Source organism: Stegodyphus dumicola, chromosome 9 (assembly GCF_044657685.1).
Source record: "Stegodyphus dumicola isolate Sdum_Otavi_A_Nest chromosome 9, ASM4465768v1".
Taxonomy (NCBI): Eukaryota; Metazoa; Arthropoda; class Arachnida; order Araneae; family Eresidae; genus Stegodyphus; species Stegodyphus dumicola.
This window is the reverse complement of record NC_140776.1, coordinates 28,329,818-28,350,952: the sequence shown is the minus strand read 5'-3', so window position 1 is coordinate 28,350,952 and position 21,135 is coordinate 28,329,818. Positions and strand designations below refer to the sequence as shown.

The 21,135-nt window shown below is 31.7% G+C and overlaps 2 protein-coding genes across 5 annotated transcripts in view; one reads left to right on the top strand and one right to left on the bottom strand.

Moving 5' to 3' along the window:
• Nucleotides 1-18,937, top strand: part of LOC118189301 (galactose mutarotase-like) — a 49,272-nt gene extending 30,335 nt beyond the window's left edge. Inside the window, exon 8 of one of the 2 annotated variants that reach the window (XM_085823313.1) lies at nt 18,691-18,937. In XM_085823313.1, coding sequence (XP_085679439.1) covers nt 18,691-18,708 — 18 coding nt within the window. In that variant the 3' untranslated portion in view covers nt 18,709-18,937. The remainder of the gene's footprint in view (nt 1-18,690) is intronic. The other variant, XM_085823314.1, reaches the window with a different exon arrangement.
• Nucleotides 1-21,135, bottom strand: part of LOC118189300 (mitogen-activated protein kinase-binding protein 1-like) — a 220,758-nt gene that overhangs the window by 5,367 nt on the left and 194,256 nt on the right. For all 3 annotated transcript variants that reach the window (XM_085823312.1, XM_035359881.2, XM_035359882.2), the window contains 7 exons: nt 20,775-21,033; nt 18,219-18,264; nt 18,057-18,128; nt 13,080-13,179; nt 8,492-8,587; nt 7,572-8,384; nt 1,237-1,313 (listed from right to left, as the gene is read on the bottom strand). In XM_085823312.1, coding sequence (XP_085679438.1) covers nt 1,237-1,313; nt 7,572-8,384; nt 8,492-8,587; nt 13,080-13,179; nt 18,057-18,128; nt 18,219-18,264; nt 20,775-21,033 — 1,463 coding nt within the window. The remainder of the gene's footprint in view (nt 1-1,236; nt 1,314-7,571; nt 8,385-8,491; nt 8,588-13,079; nt 13,180-18,056; nt 18,129-18,218; nt 18,265-20,774; nt 21,034-21,135) is intronic.

Below are 21,135 nucleotides of genomic sequence, written 5' to 3'. Positions count from 1 at the left end.
GTTCAAGAAACACCAACAGGTGATGCTGTGCAACGGAAAATATGCTGAAAAGGCACAAATAATCACCCCCCCTCGAAAAAAAAGAGGTATGGAAATATTCCTTTTTAATTTCTATTGCTGATATGAAAAAAAAGAACACAAAAAAGTTAAGAAACTTAAACTGTCATTGTAACTGTAATTTCAACTTTCTGGCCATCTCATTTCTCCAGATGTTAATCCAAGTGATTTTTGGCTGTGGAGTTACTTAAAAAAGCATCCCAATCGACCAATTACGACCTGCAGTTGAACAAACTGTCCACAGACTGCATATTGTTCATCTTGAAGAAGGAAACCATATCCAGCAGCTTCCCTTGCAATCAATAAGGTCTTTGTGATATGAATATCTGGTACGTTCGAATAAAATATGTTATAAAGTGTACTTTGTGTCTTTTCAGCATATGTTCTGTTGTACAGCGCCACCTATCGGTGTTTCTGGAACTAATTTTTTTTCATGTAATCCAATTTCCCATGTCTTGAATAGTATGTTCAACAATTCTGGGGTCTTTACACTCAGTAGTTCGATGTATAAAGAACTCAGGGGTGTTTTCATTTTAACCACCTTGTATAACTCATTTTTAAAAATATTCGGCTTCAGATTTTAATAGTATTTTTAAATAGTCATTTCACAGTTTTATTTCCTTTTATCTATAAAATATTTTATCTATATCTTTTCTCGCGAATGTCTGGAGTGTAGAATTTAGAATCTTTTAATCACTTTTTCAGTGTGATTAACTGAATACTACATATGGTCAAAATTATATTTGCTAATTCTATTTAATTTAATTTGCTAAATAGTCATGGTAAAATTCTTATTTGCATGTAACTTTTAGATTTTAACTCTGTATGTATAAGGAAATGTATTAAAAAAATAACAACTCATTTTATACTTTTTTACTCTCAGGAATTTCAAATGGAAATTACTAGTTGATTTTGTGGATTCATAGGCAAAAAATCCCGAATTTCAAGAGTTGCAAAAACATATGGAGTTTTTGACAAATCAAATCATAAACTGATCAAAGTTCAGGAAATTAACTGAATTTATTAAAAATTACTAATCAAGTTTAAGACTATTTTATATTAGTATATTTTTTTGCTTAATGCATAAAAATTAATTACATACAACGAGAAGATGTCATTAATTACACTATTTGAAGTAAAATAAATGCAACAGCCAAAAGAGTATTTCAAAAAACTTACTCTTTGAAATACTTGCATACTTAGTGATGTAATTCTAGTTAGGTTTTCAGCAACATTTTCACATACCTCGGGAGTCACTAGAGAAATTAAAAATTAATATCAGCATAATATGGATCTTAAACTTTTCTATTACATACATATATTTATATATTATTTATCCTTTAACAAAGACATGCACTGTACTTTTTAGAAAATGTTTTGTACTTTGTTTATGCATAAAAGTACATTTTATTTATTACAATGATATTTTATTTTGTTAATAAACATTCTAAATTGTTACTTGCAAAATATCAGTTATTTCAGTTAGTTGAGAACTTAGAAAAGGTACAGGAAAATTACTTAGAAAGAATCAGAAGATATAATTTGATATATCCAGGATTACAAATTATATGCTTGGGGAGATTGTTCTCAATCTCCCTTCCTAGTTTGGCAAAATATTTATATGTTTAAGGTCTTCAAACTTTCTGTAAACTTATGGTCAATCTCCCTTCCTAGTTTGGCAAAATATTTATATGTTTATGGTCTTCAAACTTTCTGTAAACTTATGGTCTCCTAAACTGTAATTTTTTTTACGAATTCGTTACCATTCTCAGAAAATATTTGTTTAAAAATTGCTGAAAATATATCAATGTACTGTATATGGAAAATGATAAGAAAATCATTATTTTATTACATGGCCCACCAGCAGCCTAGTGGTAAAATCACTAAACACTGATAGTTCCGACCTAGATTTGATTCCAGGCAAACAGACTGGCTGCAAGGGCGTTTTTATGGTTTTCCCCATGAGCCAGTTTTCCTTAGAAAGTCCTCCATGAAGGCTCCCTCCCTAAGGGGATAGCTTTGCCATAATAAACTAAACCAAACTAGTTTCATTATAATTTTACTCATAAAAACATACATTTTTCATACTATTTTGAGTTATAATGATTAAAGACATAATAACTGTAGTTTTAACTAATAAAGTAACTATACTGAAATGCTAACCTTCTTCAGTCAATAATGCTTAAATTTTAAAGATTTAAATTTAATTGTGTGTGAAGGCACGAGAGATTATTACTCATATTTCATGCACTGATAACACTCACTGAGAGCTGGTTCTAGATTATTTCCATTAATCTTGTCAATCTTGCCATCAATTTTTGAGGCATGATTGTATCTACAGGTTTTATTTTCCAAGAACAATATTTTAAATAATAAGTAAAAATAATGTACTCCCCTCAAGGTGTAACAAATTTAATTACAATTAACTAAAATTCTAGTTAATGTCTTACAGTACAATTATAGCGACAGTTATATTGTAGTTGTAATTATAATGTAATAGTACTCATAAATTACATAATTATAATCACCTTGTAATTGAATTGACTGCAATTACAATATTGTAACTGAATTTGCAATTGAGTTATAATTCAATTATCAGCCCAAAGGGTGTTAGCCAAGAAAGGCTATTAATCTCAATATCACATTTTGCATCAAATCCCTTTCTAAATTGTTTTCGCCAAATATTATTATCCTGTATTAGCATATTTAAAGAAAATAAATAATGAAAATTCTGCATGAATGTACATAGGTTTCTCGTATTGTGAAAAAGCAACGGTACCTACAGCCATTAAATTTTGAACAACATAGTATTCCTGAATATGGGCAGTTCCTGAAGTAACCCGAATATGGGTAATAAGTCCGAATTTTGAATTTGTTTTATTACCGACTTCTAATTTTGTAAAATTTTAGATTAAAAAATTCAACTATTTCAAAGAGAGCAGTAGCAACACTGTACAGAATAAAACATTTTCATCTCCAGGACGCGAAACCGTCTATCAGAAATTCTAAAGATATGCAGTTTTTAAATATTTTTAGCCCAAATTCTCTCAAAGTGTGTATGTGTGTGTAAATGGGAAAAAGGGGGGACACCTCTTTGGGCATAATATAAAATTTGAAACTTTTCTTTATTTTTTAAATCAATTATAGTTAATTTATTAATGGCTCAACAAGAACTCATGTTTATGTTCACTATTGGATTTTTTTTTTTTTTTTCCCAAGTGCAGCTAAGTAGTACAGTCAAAAGTCGTTAAACCGGAATCGTCGGGACTTCGACGATTCCGGATTATCGATTTTTCTGGATTATAGATCATCAGTTTAAATCTGGTAAGATGGCATGCAGAAATTACAAAATTAAAATATGAAATCGTAATTTATAAAATAAAGAACAATTATGATCTAAAGGGTATCAAAATTTACAAAAAGAAAAAGCTTAATATTTATTTGTTTACTTTATTAAACATTTCTTTCAATGTAAGTTGCTTCGTTTCATGTGATAGTACTTTCTCTTTAATTCTATTAAACAGACATAATTTCTTGTTTAGTTACAAAGTTCCACTGTTCAAGTCCTATAATTGCTGTGTTGAGAATACCGACTAATTTGTCAATCGAAATGTTTTCGTTTTCAATAACCTCTGGGTCACTTTCTTCACTATCAGAAGCAAATTATAATGACAAGGAACTTGATTTAAATCATATCACACGGAGTACATCAGATGAAATACTACACTTAGTAAGGAATTATAAGCCAAATAAAATAAAAACATCTGCCCTGAAGATAAGGAGCTGACAGATCAACTTCCAATCCGCAGCGGAGTACATCAGATGAAATACTACACTTAGTAAGGAATTATAAGCCAAATAAAATAAAAACATCTGCCCTGAAGATAAGGATACTGCTGACAGATCAACTTCCAATCCGCAGTGTGAAATTGATAAACTGATTTTGGATTTCGAAACTTACTTTCGCTTCTAGATACAAATTACATATTAGTAAATATATATCGGAAATTCTATTTGACATAATCGAAAGTTCAAGCTTACTTTTATGAAATTGCTCTAACAGTCTGCAAAAAATAATAAACCGGATCCAATTCGAAGATTAAGGAACCACGCAATCTGCAACCTTAACTAAATGAGATAATTTTAGCTTAGCTTAAATTACACATTAACCGTGCATGCGCACAAACATATTCGCAGCCATAAAGGTCTTACGCACACTCGTAAATGCCTGTGCGTATGCGTGAACGCGACGCATGCGCAGAAAGTTTGTAGCTTTGAGGTCCGGATTATAGATCATTCCGGTTTACGGGTGTCCGAATTAATGACTTTTGACTGTATTACGAAAACTCATTAAACTGCAGCACAATGCACTTTGCTACAGATTGAATCAACAGTGCCATGTTCATATTTTGGTCTGGTTAAAAATTGCAAAGGAATTTTATTGTTTATGTGATTAATGTACTATTTGTAATTTATTGTTTATGTAATTACTTTTCTACTAGCACATTTATACATTAAGCATTAAAATGCCTTTCAGTAATTAAAAAAAAGGTTTATGAAAAGTCAAAGAAAAAAAAAAATCTATGGAGCTAAAAGTTCTCTTAGGTTTCTGTATTAGGCCTAGTTTAAGAACTTCATTTTTTAACACACAAATCTTTCTGGTTAAAAAATGAATCATTGAAATGTGATGCATCTTAAATTATTCTACATAAAAACTTTTTTCTGTACATAATATTATGCATGGGAAATGCTTGTTTTTATCATATGCATGGAAGCATCTAATATTCTCTATTAAATTCTTACTGATAAGGAGGGGAGGGACTGTTTTGCATTAATATCACAAAGAATAACTTCCTAAAAAAAGTGCTTAATTTCAAATTTTTAAAGCACAACTTTAAATTAAAAGCTTATTACCTCAGTAAAAACTAGAAATGTAAGTAATGTAAAAATGCTTAACCAAAAAAATAAAGCTAATAAGTGTTTTGAAAATGTTAATTTCAATTGACTATGCTGAACATTTTAAATTTGATCTCTTATGCTCAAACCTGCTCAGTCTCATGTAACTATATTAGTTCTAAAAATTCTTATTTTAACATAATTAAATGCCATATTTTCATAAAAAAGGAATATTGACATAATTTTTAAACAAGAAAGAATTAAAGTCTAAAAATATTTGAAAATTAAATATTTGAAATATTCAATTCTAAAAACATTTGAAAATTTGAGTTAAATTCTAAAAATATTGGTAATAAATAAAATATTTTTCCTTCAGTTAAATAATACAACTCTTGTTTTGCTGGATAGTTAAAAGCCTGTACCTGAATTTTTAAGTATAAAAATGTTTTGAGAACTAAATAAAAAAGGGGTTGCTGAAAAGGGTTTGTTAAAGTTTTTTAATGCTCTCTTTGAGCGCACAGTCTTCCAAGTCTATTGTTGTACTCACTTCTACTAATGCTCCCTTTCCGTGGGTCTTTTTAGCTTTAATTATGAAGCATCATTTTCTTCGCACTGACATCATATACTATTCAACAGCAAAATTACAAAGATTTTAAAAGCAGCATAGCAATATATGTTTAGAATTCTGGATACAGCATTAAATGTTAGCATACATTTTTCTGGTTTTTTTTCCTTTCCCTTAGTCTTTTCTCAGTTCATCATATCAATGTCCAGTTTTCTTACTAAGACGGCTTTAAAAACTTTTTTTGGGGGGGAAGCTTTTTATTATTAAAGTTTTGTGTGCTTACTTTATTTATTAAGTATGCCTTTCTTGGTGCTTATGCCACATAAAATTTGATTCAACAGCAAAATCAAGGAATACTTAAAAACAGCACATCTTTAGAATTTCTGACAGACAATCTCGCACTCTGGAGATAAAAATGCTTTTTTTCCATACAGTGTTGCCACTGCTTACTTTGAAATTGTTCAGTTTGTTAATCAAAAAATACAAAATAGAAAATTAATAATAATAATAATAATAATAATAAAATATCAAAATTCAGGCTTCCAGGTACCCATATTAAGGAGAAGTACTACATTACTCAAAATTTGATGGCTCTCGGTATCTTCGTTTTCTCACAATGTGTGAGAAACATGCATACATTTATACAGATTCTTCTTCATTACTTAATTTCTTTAAATATAATACAGCATGATAATTGGACCATAAGATCACTTTGTGATCAGGCGGGTTGGAGCGTTCTAGCAATCCTACATAATGATAATAATTTGTAGCAACAATTTGAAAAGCGATACTTTGTTTATAGTGATTCAACACAAAATGCCATTTCCAGATTAATATTCCATTCCAAATTCTAATAATTATGAGACCACCCTACACCACAATTTGAGTCACAAGCTGTATTTTTCTTAACAATCAGCTGTCGACATTTCAAAATTCTTTCCAAAAGTATGCAGAAAAAATAAAGAAATCTTAAAACATCTACCTGCCATGCTGGCAGATTTTAATCTTGGACACACCTCAGATTTCCATTTCCTACAAATTTTAATATTTTTTTACATTAATATCTAATTTACAATGCAGTAGATGCCACTTAATGTGATTGTGGCTGATGTTATCAAATTTCCGAAGTCCCACCCACTTGTATAAAAAAACATGGAAAATACATCACTTATTGTGACCAGTTATTATTATCAGAGTATTATTGAAACTTTTTTTTTAATTGAAATAAAATCACCTTAGTTCTAAACAGAGTATAAAAATTGTTAAGTGTCTGCAAAATGTTGGGGATGTAATGTAAGGGATCATATCACCATAGAGAGTGTTTTCAATTTTAGTCAGCTACTCAAAATTAGGCAAAAAGCAATCTGAGTTTGGCTTAGATTTTGAACACTTCTATGAATTTTGAGAATGATCAGTCACTTCTCCTTCAAGCAGAAAAAAAAAAAAAGTTCTGCAGAATTATTTTTCCCACTGCTGCTTAAAAAAAGGGAGGAAGGGTTTCACTGACAACATCTATGCCAAACCAAGGTTGCCTTTTTGTCTAATTTTATGTTTGCATATTCTCTTCCAGTGAATGAGAAGCGTCCTCCCAAGTATAAAGACTAAAGGTATATAAGCATTGATTAAAAAGTTTTTAGAAATTTTATTAATAAGTTTATAAACAGAAAAGTTCCGTAAAAACATTTATATGTTTTTGTTGTGATTATATTAAGTTAGTTAAATTCCGTTGTTGTTCTAAAAGATATTTCCCCTCATTATTTAATGTTATAAATAGCCATGTACAAACATGATCACATTAAGTGTACTACTGTACTTCAATTTTCAGCCACTTTACTTTTTTGTTTGAGACTTATGCTTCATTAATTCTACTTTTGATATGGTTCTGAGAACCTCCGCCTCTTCTAACACAGCATAACAGTATGCTACACTATAAAACATTTTGTTTCAGGCTTATATTAATGCCTTGTACCATTCCATCTACACACAAACACAAAAAGGGAGGGAGGAGGAATACTTAAATTTATATTTTAGAATAATTAAAAATAGTACTCACATGGTACAGATTCAGGATCCCAGGCCAGGAATGGAATTTGTTCAGGAGGATTGACACTCTTTCTATTTTCAGAACTATGTGAATTAGATAATGGAAAGCCTGTGGTGGATGCACCAGTAGGATTTAACTTCAGTGGGCGAATATAATTTTTACGAGGAGAGTACGATAAATAACGGCTGCTCTGCCAAGAGTCACTGGTCTTATAATTTTCCTCCATGGAACTATTTTTTAAATCCCATTCACTACGTGATTTCAATTTTAACTTCTGTAGTCCTTCATTTGAATTTTCTACAGTCACAACCTTAGTATTTGGCGAATTTACACTTTCACTTAAACTAAAATGTCTGTTTCTGAAATTAAATGGTCTGGGTGAAACAAGTGGTCTTCCATTTTTTACACAGGTTGATTCTGTAGGGGAAGAATCGGAAGAAGAATCTGTTGCTAGAGGAGCTGTGGTCACCATGCTAGGAATATGATGTCTGCTTGGCAATGAGGGAAGATTATGACGTCCAGATGAATTAATTGAATTCTTAGAAAGCAATGAAAATGCAGAATCAGATCCCACAGGTTGAGGAGATGATCTATCCAGAGTATTTTTATGCAAGGAGGTAGATAAGTTCTGATTTTTAGCATATAAAGAACTAGCACTATTGCTCCTAGATAGCGTTTCTGAATGAGTTGTCTCCGTTTTTCGAATGCTCTGATTTAGATGAGGTGAGGCTAAAGTTTTATTTTGATTTGGAGATGCTGGTGGAGATATGTCAACATGATATATTTTGCTTTGGTTCCATAAAGGTGCAGCAAGTTCTGTTTCTGAAAATATAAAGGTACTTTATGCAATCTTAAATTTAACTGAAACAGTTAATTAACATTAATTCAATTTGCACATATAATACATTATGAATAAAGGGCTCACTTACTCTCTTTTGATTTACTAGGTGTAGAAAATAAGCGCCATCTATTTTGAGCACTCATAGAAAGATCTGTCATTGAAGCAGCTCTACGAATATCTCCTTCTGCAAAATACAAAAAAAAAAAAAAAAAAAAAAAAAAAAAAAAAAAAAGTAATTTGACATCACACTGAATATAATATATAGTATACACACATACTAAGGTCTATAAGAATCAGAGAAGAAGTTATAAATTTAATATAATTCTCAGACTCATGAAATCTGAGGTTCATATTTTGAACATAATTTGATGAAAATTATTTGAAAAACAGTTCAAAATTCAGCAGCTGTAGTTTCATAATTCAAATGGTAAGACAACTACAGTCACATGCAATACAGCATTTATATACCCTCCCATGAGTTGGCAGAAATATCTATCAGTTGTAGGATATATAGGTTCAAAATTATCAAGAGATTTGATAGTTAGTATGAAGAATTTCTGAAAAAGTGCAGCACACTGATTATTCTGATATGTTTTGCTAGATGACGTACTGAAATATTGTGCACCTAAGGTAATACTGTTGATTTAGATATCACTAAAATTGCAATAACTGTGTTCTTTTTTTTAATGAAAGCTTATTCTGAATGTCAATAAAATGCTTTCAAAGTTTTGATTTAAAGCATGAATGGTATTTCTATATTAGGATTCAAATATTGCATCCATAAATGGCACACAAAAAAGATATGATAAGACCAACTGCTAATTATGTAAATATGTAGTATCATGACAGCAGGAGAATTCAGAATGAGGATTTGACAGCATGTGCAGTGTGTTTCACATGTCTTAAACCACAAGTTCCCCCCCCCCCCAAGTTAAAGTGAATGGTATGTACCACAGAAACATAAGAATGAATTCAGCCATGTAATAATTATTAGTAGATAAGTTAAAATCTCAGTCAATGCAAGATATGACGAATGGGCTCAGTGCTGTGCTAAGTGGAGTAGTTACTACTAGGTTAAACATGTCAATCAGTTACTGCTAAGATCCCCTTTTTCAAGCATATGAATAGTCTCTATATCCATGGCAAAAAAGGTAGAATGATATTGACAAAATACACAATAAAGTACAAGAGAAAAGCATCATTAGAACATCCCTCACTTAACACCATAAAGAATACATAAACAGGAAATGGATACAAAAATAACGGCCATTCCTGCATTTAAAAAAAAAAAAAAAGTAAGATCTTTAAGAGCTATCCAGTCAAACTAGAAAAGAAAAAAGCCAATGTAAAATTTAAGATTAGCCCTCCGCCCCCACCCCGACAATAAAAAAAAGCAACCTCATTTTTGCTAAATTTTGATAAAACTCTATCAATGATGGCGATCAGAAACAGGCCCCTCTTTTTATGGGAGGGGGGAAACTACGTTTTTCTTCTGAAGAAGATAGACCTGTCCTCAGAGAGTCCAAGGAAAAAGTGTATTTCCTTAGAAATTCTAATCAGAGTATGCCAGGGCCACATGTGATAGTAAGCACATTTCCAAACAAGATGCTAACATTTAGGACCTGTATCTGATTGCCCTCTTATTTAAAATCTATGCCAAATTAAGGTTGCTTAAAAAAAAAGTCATTTAAAAAAAGTTATTTATCCAGTTATTTAAAAAATTCCCTTATTTTCCTAAAACTTTTTTGTTGTTAAGACATTTTATCTTGGATAGCAAGAAGATTATTAGTACTTAACCCTTTCCAGTACTCTACTCTTTAAAGTTGGAATTTTACAATGCTTCATGTTTAAGGATGTAAATGAATTGTAAAAAAAAAAAAAATGAATTCTCTATTTTGTGATGATTGTCACCTAGATGGTACAGTGGTTTGGAGAGCCTACTGTGTTACCAAAGGACCCAGGTTCGAATCCGGGAGAAGGCACAATTGTAACCGCCCGTCCCTTCATAAGAGGCAATAGTGGCCTCCTACTAAGTGCCCCCACAATAAAATGGCAACCACTTCTGGCCTTAGGAGTGATCGATGCTGCATAAGCAAATGACTGCCATTAGATTTTTTTTAAATTTTTGCGATATGAAAATGAAAAATGCTATCAGACTGTTTTAATTTAGTGCAATAACCAGAAAATATCATTACTGATGAAGCTCTCAACACTTGAACTGGACTAACCAGCAACTAATTGGATGATATTCTCTTTATATATAAATAAATATACGACTCTTTTACTTGATTTTTGATGGCATTACCACTAGGCATCGACACCCACACTCTCTGTTCTGCAGAAAATATCACTGAAGTTGGTTATTACCATGGTGGGATGATTATTAATGGACATATAAATCTACTGGCGTTAAAAGGAAGAGCTATGATTGCTCTGCTTTATAGTTGGGTAGCTTTAAACCTGGTTAAGACATTTTTATGTTTTATTGGAAATTTGCATTTCATTTATGCATGATAACGTCTACTACTATCGATGATCTGGTCTAAGTGAAAGAACAAACAAAATGAATTACTCTGTGTACTCACATTTCAAATTTCATACTATCATGAAAGACATATCAAGAAACACAATTCCCTACTCATAAACAAAGAATATGGTGGTAAAACAGGAATGTAAAACTCTTGTAATGTTAATTTAGAAGTCAAACAACTAAAATCAGTGTTATATTTTCAAATTTTCACAGGACTAGTTTCGATACCTTTATTGAACCATCATCCTCAGCTCCAAAAGCACAAATGAATGAGATCAGATAAGAAAGACTGGACAGGAGTTAAGCTACAGGCACCATCTGTTGATGAAATGAGAACTAAAACATAATTTCTTTAAAGACTGAAGACAAAGATGAATTGGAATTAGAGTCGTTAACTAGAACAGAAAGACTTTTTTTTAATGCGGAATCCCTCTAGAAAATCCAGTTCTCCAATGGAAGATGTTTTTTTAATAATTTTGGCAGCAGAAAAATTGAAAGTGTGATTTTCGGACCAACAATGCTGGTCAACAGAAGACTTCAGTGTTTCCTTTTTTCTAACATATGCCTCATATTCCTTGACGCAAAATTTTAAGGCTCTCTTAGTTTGACCAATGTAAATTAAACCACACTGGCAAGGAATCCTGTAAATATCCCAGGAATTCATATTCGGAATGGGGTCCTTGAGTACAGAACTCGGAATTTTATTGGTGGGAGAATAAACAACCCGAAAATTAAATTTCTGTAAAATACATGCAATTTTAAAGCTAATTGATGAAAAGAAGGGAATGACAACAGAATTCTTATAATCTTCTGAAACAAGAGTGTGCCTTTTGATGTGATGAGATGAGAATTTTTTAACTGCTTAATTAATAATGTTGGGTGAAAAGCCCCTGTAATTAGCTACTGCTTTCAAATAATTTAGTTCTTCATCAAGAGATAGTTTGGAGTAGCAAACATGAAGTGCACGGAAAACATAGGAATAAAGTGAAGCTAACTTTTGTTAGTCAGATGACATGATTTGAAGAGTAGTGGAAGGTAAACCGATGGTAAACTGTGGTAATGAATTTGGATGTGTTATGTGTGACCAGAATGTCAAGGAACAGAAGAAAATATCATGTCTCAAGTTCAAAAGTGAACTGAATAGTAGAATTGGATTGGATTGGATTGGATTATTCAATTATGGCAAAGCACACGAGGGCTATCTGCCTAAAGGGAGGGATACCTTCATGGATCACTTTCTAAGGGAAAGTGGCTCGTATACACGTTACACATGGGGAAAACCACAAAAACGCCCATGCAGCCAGCCTGTTCGTGGGATTCGAACCTCGGACCGAACTACCAGTGTTCAGCGTCTTTACCACTCGGCCGCTGGTGGGCCTGAATAGTAGGATCAATGGAATTTATTGCAGAAAGAACTTTATTTAAATCATTTTTATTATCTTCAAACAGGGTTTGAACATACTTGTTCAGCATGTTATTATATCTTAATTCTTGTAATGCTCTTTTATTTTTTATTAAAGCCATTATCACATATCAATTATGAATTGCATTAAAGAATCAACAAATTGCATTAAAGAATACATTGAAGTTTTTTGTGGGCCTTTATTTCCTTTCATATAATTATAATTTTACTTTTCCAATAATCAAATATATTTTTTGCTACTGGATCTCTTATTAAAAAATACACATATATATATAAACATTTTATGTTTATATATTTTTTTGCATTTCTCCAAGATGTAAACTATAAACAACATTGTTAACAATATTGTTAAAATTAATTTTACAATTAATACTGCACATATTTTATTAGTTGTGTAATCAATGTTTTTTTTTAATTATTATTATTATTATTTTTTTATTTTTTTTTAAAGAAAACTTTAAGTATACATTGCTTAATAAAATTTTAATATATTACTACTACTACTACTACTACTACTACTAATATTTTGTCTTATGGTTCAATAATTACATCCACCTATTATCATGCAGATAATCACTTTGTGCTTCAGTTCTCATATTATTTATAAGGTTAGTATCTTGAAATTATGCACACATTGCAACATTTCCTAAGTATATTACTTAATAATGAGCATCAAAAACACATGCACACAACACACATACACATTCATATTAATTAACTTACCAGGAGAACAATATTTAGGTGATTTAAAAATTTCACGGTCAGGTGTACTATGTAAATCTGCAATACTTTTGCTACTACTCAATCCACTCCGATACCCTACCTATAAATAGAATTCATAAATAAAATATTATTACTTCATCTTAATTTCTTTCACAGCAAGAATAAAAATTATTATACCAAATTAGATGACATATATTTTCTATATCTATAGTTTGTTTTAAAGAAATATTGGAGACAAGTACAACTTTCTGCATAAAGCAAATAAAAAGAATAATAGAGAGAAGAAAATATTACAGCAATTGATATGCCTGTAGTTATTAAAATGAAATCTGCAGTTGAGTTCATCATATATTGCTTGCTAATTATTTAAGACAAAGTTAATAGTGGTTTGTGTTTATGCTATGCATAAGTAAAGACCAAATACACTTATTTAAAACTATAAACAACATTGTTAAAATTAATTTTACAATTAATACTGCACATATTGTTACGAATTTGGTATTTAAAAAGCTAATGTTAGTTCAATTATAAATTAAATGGTTTTATTTCTCGTGCAGTGCAGCACGTGACGAATATTAAAAGAAAGCTAAGCCGGAAAATTGAAAATACAAGAGCGTGTGCATTAAATAAATAAATATCTCTTTTTGATTTCGAGAAAGTACTAGAAAATTCTAGCGCTTGATTTTAAAATCTTATAAAAGGAGGAAAACATCTCAGTTCGTGGTAGTTGCTTAGTTTGTTGTTGTTTAGAAAACTGCTCTTGTTGATTGTAGCGAATTCACGGATTAGCTTTCTTTAGCTGTGTTGAATTAAGTTCTTTTGAACGTTTGAGTAGTTAAAAGATAACTACTGTGAGATTTTGTAATACTGCATGAATATTTGAGGAAATTTAAGCATATTTCTTGAGATAATAATAAATTTTTGTTCATTTTTTATCGGACTTGTGCATTCATTTCAAACAAACCCGTATGCACGGAACAATTTTTGGTGTCAGGAGTGGGGTTTGAATGCCAATAACAAGAGCGATGGAAGAGCAATTAAGACAGTTGATATCAGCCTTTGCCTCGTTTAAAGAAGAAATGAAAGAAGAGATGAAATCTAATTAGGAAAAGATTGAAGCAGGACAGGAAGAAATGAAAGCGGGACAGGAATCCGTTAAAGACGAGATGAAAGCAGGTCAAGAGGAAATGAAAAGAGAAATTACCTGCGTAATAGAAAACAAATTCGAGACTATAGAAGGTAGAATAGACTCTGTCGAAAGTAAGGTTGGAGAAATTAAAGAAAGAGTCTCCTCCGTCAAAGAACAAATAGAAGGGAAAGTTTCTGCTGTGGAGGAACGAATTGAAGGAAGAGTTTGTGCCATCCAACACCAAATTGATGATAGGGTTTCTGCAGTAGCCAAAGAAGTGGATATTTTAAAGAAATTTGTAGCGACGGCAGGGAACAATAGTGATGGCTTTAAATTTCTACCCACGCCTGCCCGTTCCTCTCTGAAGTTATCTACATATGATGGGAAGACCTCTTGGCAAGTGTATAAAACACAGTTTTCTATAGTGGCGGATGCGAATGGATGGGATTCCCAAGCTGAGGCTTGTCATCTTGCTGCTTCTCTGACAGCAGACGCAGTGGATATCCTGCGGACGCTTCCCGAAAACCAAAGACTTGACTTCGAAGCTCTATCTGGCGCATTGGAGCTGCGCTTTGGCAAGAAATGTTTAAAAGACTACTGCAGGCTTCAATTAAAATCCCGTCAACAGAAGCCCACCGAATCACTCCAGGAACTCGCCATGGATGTTGAAAGGCTGTCCCACCTCGCCTTTACGGACTGCCCGAGAGAAACGAGGGAAACCCTGTCGCTGCAATATTTCATCGATGGCATCCGGGACCCTGAAATACAGAAAGCACTGCGAATGGCAGATGTTAAAGATTTGAAAAGCGCTTTAGTGTACGCCATGAAATTCGAGGCAGCCCAGCAAGCAACTCATAGAGATCGCTACCCAGTCAGAGCTATGCGAATCCACGAGCCAGTGGATCAACTGATGGCTCGTTTAGATGATTTAGCTAGAGAAGTCAATGCTTTGATACAGAGTAGAAGTGAGAACAAAGTGGCTCTAAGGTGTTGGAAATGTGGAATTGAAGGGCATATACAACGACAATGCAGACGACCCCAGAGCACGGAAAATAAGAGAGGCGGCTTAAACAGACAATTAAATGACATGGGACGGAAAAGGATTGACTACAAACTAAAGTGCTGGAGCTGTGGATCTGAAGGCCACGTATGAAAGAATTGCAGAACACCCCAAAGTACGAAAATCGAGACCATTTCCCAGTCACGATGGAGGAAACAAATGAATGACCATATCGAGGAACGGAGGATGCCAGAGAATGAAAAACCTTGTTTTAAAACGCTCAAGAATTTTACAGTGAGTGGCAACAGTAATGGACTGTCCATTAATGGGCATATCGATGAAGTTCCTTGCAATATGATCATTGACACAGGAGCTAATGCAATACGATCATTGACACAGGAGCTAATGTTACCATCATTAGGAAAGATTTAGCTGAACAGTTTAAACTTATTTGGACGCAATCCTCTGCTATCCTTCAGACTGCGTCTGGTGATAAGATCGACATAGCTGGGAAGTTAAACGTGAACATCACGTTTGGAAGTGCAGCCTTTCATCACACGGCTTATGTAATGGATATTACAGATCCATGCATACTTGGATTGTACTTTTTAAGGAAATAAAATTTTTCCTTAGACTTCAAAAACAACAAACTGCTTTCAGCATCTGATGACATGACTATCTATCCTCAGAAGGGATCCTCACCTGGAAATGCCGACGCCTTGTCTGAAAGACGCAGCTCAGAAAGCTGCCAAAATCATATTAGGGTCGGAGAGAAACATCAGACTAACAATTATTCTCCATCCCAGATGTTCTTCCATCATGACCTTCGTCTGCCTTGTGATCTACTATTTGGTCGCCCTCCGGATGCTCCTTCTTCGTCTGAGGAATATATTCAAGATCTCCAGGCCCGTTTTGAAGTGATGCACAACTTTGCACGAGAGCGAGTGAACTTGGCGATGGAGAAGATGAAGACCCGATACGACACAAGAGCTACTGAACATCAATTCCACGAAGGAGACAAGGTGTGGTTGTGGAATCCGACTCGACAGAAAGGACTTTGTCCGAAATTACAGTCACCTTGGGATGGTTCGTACACGGTCCTAAACAGGCTGAATGACGTCATGGTTCGGATCCGTAAGTCTTCGAACTCTAAACCTAAAGTCGTTCATTACTACGGCCATAGTGCGTAATGTAAATAATTGTAAATAGTATAAGACTATTTACAATTATTTACAATTATAATCAAAGACCATGGTCCTTTTTGTTTTTAAATGTGTATTTGATTTGATTTTAGTATTTGATATGCATTTGGTATTTGATTTGTTTAAGTTATCTATTACATTTATTGTTCATGTTGTTTGATATAGTAATGTAATGTTTATGCCTCAGTTGTAAGTTTGGCTTCCTGTCCAGGGATTGTACTGCCTGGGACGTGCAGTCCTTGGAAAGGGGGCAGTGTTACGAATTTGGTATTTAAAAAGCTAATGTTAGTTCAATTCTAAATTAAATGATTTCATTTGCCGCGCAGTGCAGCGCGTGACGAATATTAAAAGAAGAAAGCTAAGCCGGAAAATTAAAAATACAAGAGCACATGCATTTAACATTAAATAAATATCTCTTTTTGATTTCGAGAAAGTATTAGAAAATTCTAGCGCGTGACTTAAAATCTTATAAAAGGAGGACGTGGTAGTTGCTTAGTTTGTTGTTGTTTAGAAAACTGCTCTTGTTGATTGTAGCGAATTCGTGGATTAGCTTTCTTTAGCTGTGTTGAATTAAGTTCTTTTGAACGTTTGGGTAGTTAAAAGATAACTACTGTGGGATTTTGTAATACTGCATGAATATTTGAGGAAATTTAAGCATATTTCTTGAGATAATAATAAATTTTTGCTCATTTTTTATCGGACTTGTGCATTCATTTCAAACGAACCCGCATGCACGGAACAATATTTTATCAGTTGTGTAGCCAATGATTTTTTTTTTTTTTTTTTTTTTAAGAAAACTATTTTTAAGTATACTTTGCTTAATAAAATTTTAATATATTACTACTACTACTGCTAATATTTTGTCTTATGTTCAATAATTACATCTACCTATTATCATGCAGATAATCACTTTGTGCTTTAGTTCTTATATTATTTATAACGTTAGTATCTTGAAATTATGGACACATTGTTCTTTCATTTAACTGAATTAATTACTACCCTTGATATGGAAAAATGCATGAGCAGAAACTGATTTATTAAGTGCAGAATATAAACATATAAAATAACCATTTTTCACTAACAATCATTATAAAATAGGCACATAAATTCTATACCTAAGCAAAGATTAAAATTCTTACTTTATGTCTATTCTATATAAGCAAAAAAATGAGAAATATCCTACAACTGCTAAATATTATATTTAAACATTTTGATTATACAAAGCGCAGTAATATTTCTCTGAAGAATTAATATTTGCATTTTAATAGGGACTACATCAAATTAGAAATTAAATCAATGAATAACCCATTTTAAAGAATTTAACCCTGCTCTCTTAAAAATTCCTACAATATATTCGTTTTGTGAATGCTGGCCTACATCCAAAACAATAAAATATAATATATATAAAAAAAGTTTCTTTTACTTGTAACAGCATTGACACTGAAATTTATCTCTTGTATTTTTAATCAAAAATCCAATGCCACATAAACAGCCCCACACTATTATCTCGAAAATTCAAAATAAAACAATCTTGAAAACAAACGACTTTTAAAATTAAAGAAACAAATTCAATGCAGTTTTGTTATTAAATTACAGATTCAATATATATTGAGAAAAAAATAAATTCATAAAAATGTTATACAAACCGTTTCCAGTTTTTTCTTTGCTTCATTCAGTGCTTTTAAAAGTTCTTCTCTTTTCTTTGTTGGTGTGGTAAGCTTAATTAAAATACAACAATATGATGAACATTATTCATGACTGTAACAGAAGTAAATTAAAAAGTAACATAAAAATACAAAGAAGTATACCTGTCTTTCAGGAACTACAGGACTTTTTGCTCCATTCATATATGACCTACAAATACAAAATACAAGTTTGATTTGATACATGTTTCAAATGCAATCAGTTACATTAAACGATTTTTTAAAGAAATAATAATCATTAATATTTTTCAGACGAGATATCAAAACAGATTAAAATATTTATTGAGTCATACTGAAACTAAAATATGCATTTAAAATTATTATAAATAAAAATTCAATAATACTGTTAAGTCTCATATCTAAAATTAAAAAAATATATTAAAATAAGACTAAAATTTAGAATTCCTGAAATTTAAAAGAACTAATTTTATAAATAATATACAGTATATGCAATTATCGATCTGCGCATGTACAAAAAATAACAATTAATAACATAACTATTGTATTTCTGCCAATATAATAGTTTTTCACTGAAAAATATTCATTATGCTCACTCTTTCCAATTTTCTATAATTAGAAAAGAAGCTACCATTGATGTTAAAGGCATTAGCAGTGGAAACTATTGATGTGACCACCAGAAAAGTCTGTATTTGTGATAATGAAATAGAATTTTCTGTCAAGTTTATATATATTAATATTTTAGATAACCTGCTTATGTAATAGTATTAAATATAATAATCAATGCATATATTAAACAACTTTTGTTTTAATTATGTTAATTTAAATACACTGCTGACAAAACTGTATTAAATGTGACAAATAAAAAAGTTATATTAAATTTCTTCTACATAGTAAACAATTTGCATTGTATAGATAATGAATGAATTGCCAATTTATTGTCTACTACAATTAATTTTAATTTTTATACATACATATAACATTTATAAAAAAAAAATGCATTTTCTTAAAGATCAAATAGCACCCATATTTTTTTCTATCATTAAGGCCATTTGGGAAGACAAGTAGCTTAATCTTCTACATAGTAAACAATTTGCATTGTATAGATAATGAATGAATTGCCAATTTATTGTCTACTACAATTAATTTTAATTTTTATACATACATATAACATTTATAAAAAAAAATGCATTTTCTTAAAGATCAAATAGCACCCATATTTTTTTCTATCATTAAGGCCATTTGGGAAGACAAGTAGCTTAATTAAAATACAACTACTTTACAGTACCATTAATTTTCTTTTTATTTTAAGATTTTAACAGTAACTTTTTTAACCCGCGAGCACACGCGGCGGGTATGTCATACGCATGTGCATTTTTCTTTTTGTATATTTCTCGCCCATTCTTTCATAAAAGGATGAAACTTGGTGTAGCTGAGTTCAAGGTCACATACTTAAATAGGGGGAATTCCTGAGGTGGCAAGTGCAACGGTTTTTTAGGACCAGCATTGTTCGGGCATGTCATACCCGCGCGTGTACTGGCGTTTCTCAGTGAGTCACTTCGCAACTTCTCGTTTTCAAGCTTTTAGTATAAGTTTTTCTTGAGTTGTAAGCATGGGGCCGTATATTCCTTACGATGAAGAGATGAAAAGATTGAGAAATCTCCTTGAAACAGTTTTTTCTGATGAGGATTCATTTAGTGAAGAAGAGGAAGATGTTGATGATGAAGAATATAATTAGTAATCATGATTCATCCATATAGAGTAGTGATTCAGATACAGAAACAGAAAATGAAACTCTGTAATGTAGCAATGAGTTTTATGTTCGAAAAAATGGAGTAAAATGGAACAAAAATTAATTCCGGACTAATGTTAGAATTGGGGCCAAAAATATTATAACTAAACTCCCTGGAAATACAAAGTATTCTAAAGACGTCTCAACACCTCTAGAGTCCTTGTCATTGCTTATCGATGAAGATATTTTAAAACACGTAGTTGATAATACAAATATTTATATTGATTCAATACGAGAAAATTTAACTCATGAACGGGATGAGTACTTTTCTCAAAGCCTTAGGGATGCAGCTAATAGAAAATGTTCAAAATGAACGACGACGAGCATCTGTGGTCCTTGATTCTGGACGAACTCTGACCACCGATGAACATGTTAACAATGGACCGCCCTCCAAAAAACCTGAAATGACTTACAAGAGGTGTACAGAGTGCTCCAAGAAAAACGATAGAAAGACTAGATTCATTTGCGAAAATTGTAGCAAAAGTATATACATGGAACATATGACTCCATTTTGTAAACAATGTTAAAAAATTGCAAGTAAATAATTTTTCCTCTCCTTATTGTTTCCTATTTTATCTAAAATGAAGTATTAATTTGGTTTTACATTTTAATTTCTTTTAAAAAAACGATTAATTTTTTTCGGCAAATTTTTATTTACAATATTTTTATTCAGGTATGACATACCTGGCGTGTGTTCTCGTGTTCGTCGGATCGGTGCGTGTGCTCGCGGGTTAAATAATAAAAAAAAGATACAAATTAAAATTAACATACATCTATCACTCATTATTATTTATGATGAGGAAAGAATTTTTAAAATATTAATGAAATGAAGATACTTTGCATAAAATTACTGAAATATATACTACGAAATGAAATAAAAACACATATATATGAAAAGAAAACTTAAATACCTTTTCAATGGCGTAAGTGAACCTGCTAGAAATTTAGCAGAAATACTCTGTCTGTATAAATTCTTATCTTCTACATCGTTTTGGTGTAAATCAACAGAATCTGTCTTTTCAAGGCTTTCATAATTACTTTTCATAAATTTTTCTCTCTGCCCCAACCTCTCTAAATTTTCTGTACTAATACACAAGGAACTAAGAAAGGATCGTTCACTATCAACAGGGGTACTGGCTTCTTCATCATCACTATTTGTCTCAATATGCTCTGAAAAAATTATTTATTCAAATTTGATTAAGTATGTTTATAAAAAAAATTCCAATTTATTTTATTACAGGTTATTTTAAATAGTCTTTTCTTCAACATATG